Here is a 12,781-nt window from a genome sequence, read left to right as displayed (position 1 = left end):
AAATTTAATTTATTAAAAACTTGTCTTTAAGACCTAGACTTCTTTTCCAGGGTATATTTTTGGCATATGTAGTGAAGAAGCGGACATCATAATATTAATTATTAATATTGTGCCTAAATTATACTTTTCTGTGTGCGTCAATTTGACTTAATGTTAGAAAGATATTTCAATACTTTTCAATGCGCTAAACAAAGTGTTATCATACTTTTAGAGCATGAATTTTTAAACGCTTAAATCCATTAGTAGTGAAATATAAATCGGCCTCGAGAAAATGATTCGAGCAAATGACACTCAACTTATTTGGTTTGTAAAATTCTCCACATCTCTCTTTTGTTACGAACTGGCGCCATTTCTCTTTCATTATCTCGTGTACGGGAAAGCTGAAAAAGATTAGCTCTTAGAGATTTGCGGTGTAAAACAAGTATAAAACGATACGTCCCTGTAAATTGCACTATATTTTAATTGTTCACGTTCTTGTAAACCGTTTACATTCATCACGTTTACATCATGCAACAACAATTTACATAAAATATAATAGTGCGACTCTATAGTCTTAATTTCTGCCTGTGTGCTGTTCGCTTCCTTCTATCTGTCTCTTTCTGACAAGCAGATGTGAATAGTTGTCAATAATTGTACCATACTTAATGAAAAAATATTCGTTTTATATATAAGTATATATAGCTTTATTATAAATTATTTACGCTTTTTGCAAACCAATCTTACATAAATAAAATAAATTTACTGGAGAAAAGTCTCATCTATTGTTGCGTCGTTAACGTATTATTTGAGCACTTTGCTAGAGCACACACAGGCTTGGTGATTGACACGCAGTTGACATACGAGTAAGGAGAAAAGTGTGCTTACATTGTCTTTAAGCAAAGTTTTGCCGTTCCACTTCAGACTGCATATGATATATCCATATGAATATATAGAACGTCATTGTTCGTATATAATTTTCTATATTATGAATCTAACACAAAATACTATAGAAATATAACACATTTTTTTCTAATCATTTGAAAGTTAGGTACTTATTAAAAACGCTCCTTCGTGCTATATGGAATCAATTTTTATATCAGAAATGAAGAATTATGATTAATGTGTTCACGATAGCATTCAGGGCTAAGTTTTATGAAAGCCCAGCCTTGTAGAAGTAGACAATAAATCGTGGTAGAGGTGCGGACGCTAATGAAATTTTATGAACCTATATTGTACATAAAGCATGAAGACTACTGTTCACGACATCGTCTCCGTGACGTACTGGTTATACCGCCTTCAAAAAAGTATATTATCAACCTGTTTGTATGTTTTTGTTTATTACCTCATAACCTCATTAAAAAAAATTAATAATGGATTTTTGAACCGAACAATCCTCAGGGGGCGCGACGAGTGGAGTGGACCTACATTATTTGCCCGGAATTTCGTATTATACTTCGATCATATGTGATATTGTGATATAAATGTCTTGTTATAAGACTTACAATGTCGATGAAAAGCATCGGATTTCCGAATAGTATTTACTTGTAATTTGATGATGTTGTGAAGTAATTAAAAAAAACTTGATTGGTTAAATATAGCGAATATAACGAACTTACAAAAGGAAAAAAATATGACAAATTTCTAGGCAGAAAATGCATAAAAAAAGTTTCAATTATGTTTGTAGCAAGGATTTCTATTAAATATTTGGGTATGAAAAGAATAAACGATTTGGAGCCAAATTCACTTTATCTTTGGGAGCAAAATCATACAGCCAGATGTCGTGAAGACAATACGGCTTGACGACCAACGTAACCTGGGTGGCGGATATATTTTATGTACGCGATATGCAATATTTTATGTACGCAATACGCAATATTTTAGGTACAAGATACGCAATATGTTATGTACGAGACCCTTATACCATAAAAATTAATGAACTGTCTCACTTTTGAGATCATATACGCACTTTTTAGAATAATCTAATGTAACTAATTCATCTTATGCGAACTTACTCATCAGGAGCTGTAATGCAGATCGGCGTGCCTCAGGGCTTAATCCTAGGACCTTTCTTTTTCCTCGTCTACATTATTTCCCTTGTAGCCTCGAAGGAATGTGAGATTGTTCTTTTCTCAGACGACACTTGATTAGTTTATAATATTGACAGACAGTCACAGAATTTAGATAGCATAATCCTGTTCTGGGAAATCATATTATCTAACACAACGAGATTTATTTATTTAAGTTATTTCCATAACATTATGTCATATGGAATTTTGCTATGGGGGAAAGCAAAAAGAAACAATATTGATTATTTTCCAAAAAATGGCATTTTGGGTCATCTGAATTTTAAGAATCCCTTACAAATCACTATAAACACATATGTATTCTTACAATAGCATCCCAATTCATTCATAATAATATAATATGTATAGTTTATAAAATAAAGATATTATGTATATCAATACAAGAAATAAAAATAAAATCGCTATTCCAAAAACGAGACTCAGTAAAATACAAAATTCGTTTGTTTGTCTCAGTGTGCAGTTCTTTAATAAAATTCCGAATTATATTACTACGTCTAACACCTTCTAAATTCAAAAAACTTACAAAGAATCACCTTATTCAAAAAGCCCTACTATGCGATTAAAGAATATATAGAGGATCAATAAGTATTGAAAATATATGATCTTGGTCCACCTAATTATAGTTCTTCATATTGTCGCGTAGCAACGCTTCGACGTATATGACGAGAGTTGTCAAACGTCATATCGTGCAGCAACGTTCATGACGAGAGTTGTCAAAATTCAACACATTGATAATTTCAACAGCTCCGTCAGCAAAACTCGTAGCTTTGGCGTAAAAGTGTTTACTTTAGACGCTGTAGACCCGGGTTCGATACACCTACCACCAATGTATGGAATTTTTGGGTTTTGTTAAGTTAATGTAAATTTCTAGTAAGTTCAGGATCAAATCGAACAGAAAAAAGGGTTGGAAAATGTGTAAGCGGGATAAAAATAGTTAAAAGAATTTTCTAGTACAATTTAAATTGAAAGATGGAATGGGAGAATCATTTTAAAAATGGAACAGATCCGCGGGTATATAAGCCGTACTAAGCGTGGCCTACGGCGGTTCTAGTTCTGACTCGAAAGTGTAAAGATGAAGAAGTAGTGAAAAGTGGAAGTGTTCCAAGAAGAAGATAGAAGAGGCTATTCAGTGCGGTGTGACGCGTTGAAGGTACCGCCGCCCACAAGAGGAACAGCGGCAGACCGGCCAAGTGCAAGTTCAGAAAAAAGAAACGCAAATAAAGACTCGTTCCTATAAGTGGAGTATTATTTCCAATCCCTGACCCACTCCCGTGTCAATATTAAGATTGGATAATCGTATGAATGTAATATGAATATAATATATTGTTTTGGTTTATATATAATACACTGCAATTACATTATATAGAATCATTTGTGGGCTTGCTTTGTGAGCGTTAATTTTGTAGCTATCATGGTATATCATGCTGCTTGTGATGCCAGGTCGACCTGTCATAATTAATTGTCAGTATATTTGTTGGATACAATTAGTAATTGTGACAGTAATCATGACCATCATGTTCACGAAGCATCCTTACACAAACAATGAATTCATACTCTAAAGGTTGATACATCCAATATACGATATCGTATATTTATACAGTTTATTCTTTATTACTTTTTATGAAATATTTGGTACTATTTAATCACAATTTATATTATATTGATGCAGCACTTTTCAAACTTATTTGTTATATTATATATTACAGCTATTGTAAAATACTCTATTTTATTGAAAAGATTGGCCGTTGAGTTTCTTGTCTGACGATCTCTACTCTTTCCGAACAAATAGTAGATTCAGTAATTTAAAAGAAATATTTGTAGTGACGATTCAAAAGCTCTTAGTTTATTTGACTTTGACTTTTCTGCTCGCACATAACTCTGAGAGGTTTTGTTTGTCTTGCTGTAATATCTATATTAAGATAATATTGTTCCCTAAAAAATATTTAATACGTTATATAATAACGTCGACCTCCGATGCTATTAGATACTAATCACCTTAAATACTACTTAAATATTTTTCACCTATCATTCCAATAGATAAATATATCTATATGTTTTAATACTTGCATATATGATACATTAGAGTATCTTTAAATAGGATGTTTACATTCTTAACTAATTTCAAAACATAGTTGTACAAATATTTTAAAATCAATAAAACATGATTTTATGATGGTGACTTGCAAATCCGTATATAGAAACATTCACCAACACACCGACGCTATAAAGCTGGATTTAAATAAACAAACTGAATTGTGATTCCGTTTTTATATGTTTCGGGAATTGTTGTTGATATTGGGATATTATTTAGAGCGGTTGTTAAACCCACGTCTTTCTGTGTCTAGGTGATCAAGATGCTGGTCCTGGTGGTTGTGTTATTTGCGCTCTGTTGGCTTCCTCTTCAGAGCTATCTGCTGCTGCAGTCATTCTTCCCTTCTATCAATGAGTGAGTATTAAAAAAAAATTTGGCAAAAAAAAAGTATTGACCATCCATAGTGTTATTTTTGTAAACGATTTGTTAAATTACTAGTTACAGTTTCATATATGTAATACTGTATACATACAAAACTTTCATTTCTAAAATAAAAGAAGTGTATCCATAGATCACCCCGGTAGAGTGACGACATGAGCGAGCGTCCGTGTCACACCGTGGTCCGTGACGGCACATTGAAAGATTAGAATATTATAATAGATACCTATTAGATTAGATTTAAATATGTAACATATTAAAAGATTTACACGACGTAAGATATTGTTTAGGAATTCTATTTTCAATGTTTAATACTAATTATTGGGCTCTCTGGATTCTTATCAATTACAATTCATACAGTTTTTCATTTACATTATACAATTACAATTACAATTCATTACAATTTTACAATTCATATAGTACAATTCATATCATTAATTCTCCACACACATTTTGATAATTTCTGTGATTGATCTGTAAGAATGATACTGAAGAGTTCAAACGTTCTGAATTCCGGATCGGAATACTTATGATAATGTTTACATAACGCGCGTATTCCATACATTTAAATAGAGCGGCACCCACATACTTTTAACACATACACATACCTAATTATTTCATTTACCGTCTTTTGTTCAAAGCTAGAAGCACTGCGATTAGCATTAAGTAATCCTTAAAGGCGTCTGCATGTGTCTGGAATCACGGGACTACTGATCAATATGAATTTTAAAAACTTACAATACAAAGGACACTTGTCAATCAAAATCAGTTACAATGACAACAAATTTACTTCCAGTTTTAACATGCTGTATCTTACTTAGAGAATATAATCTTGTCTGTGGCTAATACTTTGATTGTCAAAACGCACTTTATTGTAAGTCTACTTTTTTAAATGAGACGGGTAGGACGTTCAGATGATGGCTATTGATACGCCCTGCCCATTACTATGCAGTGCTGTTCAGGATTCTTGAAAAACTGAAAAACTTCTGAGCAGCATTTCAATTGCGCTCTTCACCATAACACATAAGATGTTAATTCCCATTTGCCCAGAAATTTCACGGTTGTGTACCATAATCTATCCGGCATGCTCTGCAAAGGAGCCTCCCACTAGTAAATGCCCTTAGGCGCCTCTTACAATACCTTGGGCTTGAGACTCCCTATTCTTTTTATGCCCCGGGGAAACACAGGGAAAATTGCCTGCTTTATAATTATAAATTATTTTCATTTCATTCTTTTTTGTTGTATTTATGGTTTATGGCATCTATGGTTTGGACAATGTCTTTGTAAGAACATACTTTGTATAATTTACTTAGTTAAAACAAATTATTTAAAAACAACATTTATTTATTCTTTCGCAAAGTTGTTTGTTAGGTTGTTAATTAGTTCCCGAAAGTGTCATAAAAATTTATTTATTAATTTTCTTTTTAGAACAACCCATTTCACAAAAATATCAAGCTTTTGAATGATCGTTTCGTCTGCCGCTTTCTCATTAAATTGTCACAAAGTCTGGAGTAAAAAACGAAAATAGCTGGTTTTACCTTTCTAAAAATTGTGCTAAACAGTAATCAAGAACAGAATGAATGTCATGTTAATGAAATCGTCGCGGACGAACTCTCGCAGCCGTTAGTTATAAATAAATCCACTAACGCAATTTAATACTTTCAGGTACAAGTACATAAATGTTATTTTCTTCTGCTTCGACTGGCTGGCAATGAGCAACTCTTGTTACAATCCTTTCATCTACGCCATTTACAACGTAAGAATGTTATATTTTTCTTTGATCATAAATACAACTTCGATTATGGCCTGGCCTCAATTAATTGTTTTATGACTGGTCTATTGTTGGGCAAAATTGGCATCCGCCACATGCTACCCGAGTTTTCAATTGCTGCCAAATCGGAAAACGTTCCAAAACTCACAATGACATGAAACTATTAGCTTTAATTTTTCTTTTTTATTGTGTATTGTGTCAAATAAATTGAATTGTTAAAGGCCGTATATAGGTTGATCATATATTTTACCGGTATATCTTAGGACGTAAAATGCTTTCTGTGTATTGAGAAAGAAAAAATTAAGAATATATAATAAAATTTTGTGACGTGACTAAAATGAAAATATCAAAAAAGTTTTCACTTCAATTTAATAAAATATATAAAAAAAAATAGATATATCCTAATATGATTATTTTTCTGTTACTAGAATAGAATTAGAAACAGTTATCTCAGTAAGTGAATTTGTAATTCTTGTTGAGAGAAATAAGAGTATTTGAAGCCTAACCTGAAAAAAGTTCTCTCCGTATAATATACTTAGTCGGGCCATAAATACTGTTACAATTAAAAATAAACAAAATATTATATTTGTACAATACCATACATTGTAAAATATTTTGCGATATTAAAATGGAGTGGGGTGATAAAGAGAACCAAATCACTTTGATTGGATTACACAAAGTAGGTATGGAGCCAAATGCAATTTTTAAAACTCTCCATACACTTGGTATTAGTAAGATGTTTATGTACCGGGCTATTAATAGGTACAATGAGACCTCCTCTATTTGTGACAGAAAAGATCTGGCCGTTCACGTAGTGTTCGTACAAAAAAGGTGGTCAAAGCAGTATCCCTTACTGGTTCGAAAAATCCTGTCCGAAAGAAAAGATTTTATCTCGGGAGATGAAGATAGAACCATATCGCGTATTTTAAAAGATGACTTAGTACTTGGAGCCCATAAGAGACGTACTGGTTATTTCTTAACTGATAATTTAAAAAAGAATAGGGTGGTAAAATCAAAACAACTACTGAAGCGGTACGCAAAGAGAGGTCACAGTAAATTTTTGTTTACGGATGAGATTTTTTTTACAATTAGCAACATTTTAACAAAAAAATCACCGTATTTATGCTCATAGCTCTAAGGTAGCTTCCCAATTAGTCGAGAGAGTGCAATGTGGGCACTATCCGACTCAGTGATGGTTTAGTGGGGTATTGTATTAGCTATGAAGGAGCGACTGAGCCGTACTTTTGTGAATAAGGCTAAACATCGGCACAAGTGTATCAAGATACAATTCTTGAGAAGGTAGTGAAGTTCACTAACAATACCATGTTCAATAACCATGAGCCTTCCAGCAAAAATCGGCGCCGTGTCATAAAGGTCGGTCTACTCAGACTTGGTTGGAAATGAACGTTTCGGTCTTCATCAGAGCTGAAGACTGGTCGTCGTCTAGTCCCGATCTTTATCCGCTGGATTATGATTTATGGTCATTTTTTGAGAGTACGACTTGCTCTTTAGAGCGTTTACGCCATGATTGTTTGGAGTCCCCAAACAAAACGTACGATTGGCAGTGAAGAATTTTCCCATGGAAAGAGTGCGTGCTTATATCGATAACAGGCCTCAAATTTTAAAGGACTATATTGCAGCCAATGGAGACCACTTCGAATAAGCCTTTTATATTTTAAATTGTTTTATATTTATGTATTAAACTATCACACTGTAAAAATAATTAATGTTATTTGCAGTAGAAAATTATTTTATCTTTGTTTCAATATTTAAGGCAAGACTAGGTAGATAAGATAATAAGTAAAGACTCTCCTGCCGTAATCCTGAACCAATACGAGTTAGATGATGTTATAATATTAATGTTAAAGACTAGTATATCCAAGGGAACGCATCTTTTGTCATCTGATATTGCGTACATTATTTGTCTTCTTCATGTATATTAATGTAGTGTGTGTAAAATAATTAACTTAATGGTTTTAGGTAAAACTAAGTCATGTATTAATTTAATTACGAATAATATTATTGTTTCAGGAAAAATTTAAAAAGGAATTTAAACAGCGTTTTACGTTTGGTCAAAAAAGGAACAGACTTAGCAATGACAGCTACGAGGTTAGTGAAATACGTTTAAGGTAATCCCTACTGTCCCACATTTGTGTAATCTGTGATCTTAAAAGGTCGGCCTACGTCATATTTTAGTGAGTGTTTCAGGGAGATTGGAACATCTTAGTACTCCATAATGTGATATTATTTCTGTGATAGTTGTATAACGCTCAAATTTTATGCTTGTGAATAAATCAAAAGTTAATTCTGTATTTCCTTTTTTCATATTTTCGGTAGATGAAGTGATATTAAATCTGATGATTATTATTGCATTTGTAGCTCATTGCGTTGTCATTCAAATAAGTTAAAAGAAAAGCAGAGATTTTAAAGATAGATATCATGTGCTTAAAATGAGGTTTTTACTTGCAACTGTACGAACAAAATCAAACTTTTTCTATACTAATATTTTAAAGATAAAATATATATTGAACTGAAAATTTTAACTAAATAATTTTTAGTTGTTTTAAGTAAAGAAATATACTACTTGACTGAATTCTAAAATACTCTCACTAGTGTAAAGTGGAAGGTGTATTTTATAAACGAGTGACATGTGGCCTAATTTAATTTAAATGTACAATAAACCCTATAATATTTAATTATATTATTGGTTAATGTATGAATTTGCCGATTTGTACTGTAAAATTGAAATTTGTTTTTTTTTTTATATATCATATTTATTTATTCAAAATAATTAGCATATATTAGAGAAGGAAACTTCTTTATGTAACACAAAAGTATTAACACGCGTTTCTTTCTGCAAATCAGTCAAATCATGAGGCACTCATTTTTAATATTTCTTTATTTTATTTTATTTGACGCGAATAGTCAATATTGTTGGTAAGTTAACGTTAAACCATGCCCCTAATACCTGGGTAGTTGGGTCGGATCGGCTACCACTATCTCTTTCACTTCATTGTTACCTGTGTCGGGTGGTCTTCCACGGTCTTAGAATGGTTAGGGAATAATTTCGCACGAAGTTCTTTATTTATCAGTATAAAGTACTAGCATTTATGTGCTTAAATACAATCTTCATTTATTGCGCTATCGTACACAAAATTGACAATTTATATTACTTAAAAAATTTTAGACTTAAAACTATTACAATTTTTTTTCATTAAAAAGTTTATCCCTTAGAAATATGAACTTTCATCCATAATTTCAACGACTCTTTCAACATTTTCATTACCAGCATCATCATCTCCAATCTCTAAAAGTGATAATAGGTTTATGGTAGCTGGAGTAAAAAACGAACAATTTTGACTCAAATCTATTTAAATGTCTGGGTGATCATAAATATATCGCTGTTTTATCTAAGGCATCATTACTACAATTTCCACTTTGATCTAGGAATGTTCAATAATATCACTCTGTAATATTATGCATTTTCTTTTCAAAGAAACATGAATAGGTTACTCTTTCATTATTTTATTCATTCAGTAAATCAACAACAATCATAACAAATTTCGTTTTCAGGATGGTCAGTCCTACAGAACAAGAGTATTATCGATTCGTTCCACAAACGATAAAAACATCTCTATGAGAAAGTCAATTAATGTAAACGTCAAATCAGCGGATTCAATGAAGATCACACGAAATTCCTGTCAGTGTTCAAGAAATAAGGAAACAAATACAGAAAGTCATTATCGTTTGAGAGCAAATATTAATATTGAAACGTATAAAAATAATAGGTTTCCAAATCACAGAACAACGAAAATGATACCAGATGACGAACCAGTAGGAGATGAGAGAGTTAGTGAACTGTATGTATTTCCGAATAGTAATATCGTAGAGTTTACAGATATTTTATGTGATAATAAAGTGTAAATACTAATGTAGCTTATTACGACAAGTAAGTTTAAGATAAAGTGATAGTAAATTGAAATATAATTTTGATTTGCAAAGCATGAAGTTTTATTTTAAGGGTTTCTTTTCAATAACGTGCATCTAGGAATATCTTGGTACCGTTAACAAAACGCATCTCTTGGCCAGTTTTTTTTATGGAAAAGGAGAAGAAACGAGTGTACGTGTCACTTGGTGTTAAGTGTTCACCGCCTCAGACATTCTATTGCAACAACAGAGGAACCACTGGAGCGTTGCCGGCCTTTAAGGAATGTGTTCGCGCTTTTTTTGAAGTTACCCACGTCGTATCGTCCCGGAAACACATGGAATCTCATTCCACAGCTTTGTAGCACGTGGAGAAAGCTCCGAAATTGGAGAGAATATCTTAATTTGTGGCGTGTCTTGCGAAGTTGGAATTAGCGGCAGCGGCAGGAATTAGGTGAAACAGCTCCTCGAAACACTCCTCGTGAGAAATGCGATAGAAGACACACAAAGCGACGTCTCTACGCAACGCCAAGTGATCCAGCCATTCACAGAGCGCTAGTTCCCCGGCAATTTGAGCTACTCTGCGTTGCACGCGGTCAAATGGATCGAGCTGATACTAGGGTGCGCCAGAGCAGAGATGACAGCAATGCTCCATTTGTGGCTGGACCTGCGCCTTGTAGAGCGCTAGAATGTGGGCCGGCTTGAACTATTGCCGTGCTCTATTTATGACGCCAAGTTTCTTTGAAGCCAATTTGGCTTTGCCTTCCAGATGACTGCGGAATTGGCAATTGCTCGAGATTTCGAGACCCAGTATTCCGATCAAAGCGAGGCTGGCAGAGCGGTGATACGGCAAATGGTTTTTTTGTGGTAAACGCGCAAACTTGAGTCTTCTGGGGTTTACATTGGACAAGGTTCAATTTACTGCATTCCGTGACCTTCTTAAGAGAGGACTCGATAGAAGACACAATTTTCCCCCGGATCTGGTCGACGATTTCCCGAGTTGTCCATGGGCAGTTGCATTACCACTTCTCATCACATGAGCCCGTTTGCTCCCTCTTATATATATAAAACATGACGTTCTTGTCATATCTTGATAACGTTCATAAACAGAATCATTCATTCATTCCTTAAGGTCATTTGTCCTAAAAAAAAATTATGAGGTAATTAAAAATAAAGTTCATAATCCGGTGCAAAAGTGTCCTTAACGTGACCTATTTGTGAAGGAGTCTTTAGAAAAAATAACGAGAAGTGGTTTCCTTATCCACTTTAGAAAGCCTTTTAAATCTGACATCGCAGATAACTAGATTATCCCTATCTGAAAGAAGGCTGCTTAGCAATAATTAAATATAAACAATCCGGTTCTATAAGGAAGAAATAAATCGATATTCATTAATATAATAATAATTAAGAAAGCATATTTTGTATGAACTTGGATAAACATATTCAGAGTTCGTGATGATGAGCAATATTTGAAGTGGCCAAGTTTGCATAAAAGCTTATTGTAAGATAATTTGAAGTAAACATTTAGTACTTCTGTTGCTAATAAGTGCACAAGCACGCATTATATTTACATAAATTTTGTTTTCAATAATATATTGCTTCTTATATTATAACTTATATTGATGGGCCAAATAAGAGGGCAAACGACGCACTGGGAGAAGAAAAAAATCCCGGTTGCGTAACATCCGGGAATGGACGAAGATCGCGAGCGTAGAAATATTACTTCTCTTAGCGCAAGACCGCGAATAAATCGCTGAGCTGACGGCCAACCTCCAGTAGTGGAGAGGTGCAAGAAGAAAAAGATGGCTTCTTCCCGAGACTATACTTAGCTAGCTGGACATACTAATGGCTAAATCGATCAACAAAAAATAACTAAAAACTAACACATTTTCTCAAAAATGTTAACATGTAGACAAAACATCCGGGTCTCGGAAATAAATCAATACAAATAAGTATTCACAGCAAATTAAACAAATACTTTTGCAAACGGTCACCCTGAGCGTATACAAAAAAAATTAACAAAAAAAAACAACCGACTTCAAAAACATTATTCCAAAACAATAGATATAATGTGCACTAAATAGTATAAAAATAATTGCGTGTTTTTATACAATATAATTAATTAATCTAATTCTAGTTACGATTATTGTTATTTTTGGAATCGGTGTCCTTCAGCCGCGACCCGCTCTCGCCTCTCGCCTCCTCACGACTCAAGCACATCTCACCTATAACTATGTATGTAGTACAAACCTATCCGGGATGACACCGACTCCAAAAGTTACAATAATCGTAACTAGAATTAGATTAATTAATTAGATTGTATAAAAATACGCAATTATTTTTATAGTGCACATTATATCTATTGTTTTGGAATAGTGTTTTTGAAGTCGGTTGTTTGTTTGTTAAAAAAAAATATTTTATGATTTTTAGTGAATTTGAAGTACACTAACTAACAATTTGTCTAAATATGTGTAGATATACTAAATCTTTCAATGCAGCAATCAACGTAAGTGCTTTACAAATTGATTACAGACAGTTAGAAATTCTGCCACA

General features: G+C 33.2%; 1 protein-coding gene across 1 annotated transcript in view; it reads left to right on the top strand.

Moving 5' to 3' along the window:
- The window catches only part of LOC126977114 (substance-K receptor-like), an 80,335-nt gene extending 70,030 nt beyond the window's left edge, over nt 1-10,305 (top strand). The window contains exons 8-11 of the mRNA XM_050825816.1: nt 4,409-4,509; nt 6,199-6,289; nt 8,336-8,413; nt 9,878-10,305. Of these exons, the coding sequence (XP_050681773.1) occupies nt 4,409-4,509; nt 6,199-6,289; nt 8,336-8,413; nt 9,878-10,228 (621 nt within the window). The 3' untranslated portion in view covers nt 10,229-10,305. The remainder of the gene's footprint in view (nt 1-4,408; nt 4,510-6,198; nt 6,290-8,335; nt 8,414-9,877) is intronic.
- The last annotated feature ends 2,476 nt before the right edge of the window (nt 10,306-12,781 follow it).

Source organism: Leptidea sinapis, chromosome 43, assembly GCF_905404315.1.
Source record: "Leptidea sinapis chromosome 43, ilLepSina1.1, whole genome shotgun sequence".
NCBI lineage: Eukaryota > Metazoa > Arthropoda > Insecta > Lepidoptera > Pieridae > Leptidea > Leptidea sinapis.
The sequence above is the reverse complement of the archived record's forward strand: the minus strand, read 5'-3'. Positions and strand labels throughout refer to the sequence as shown.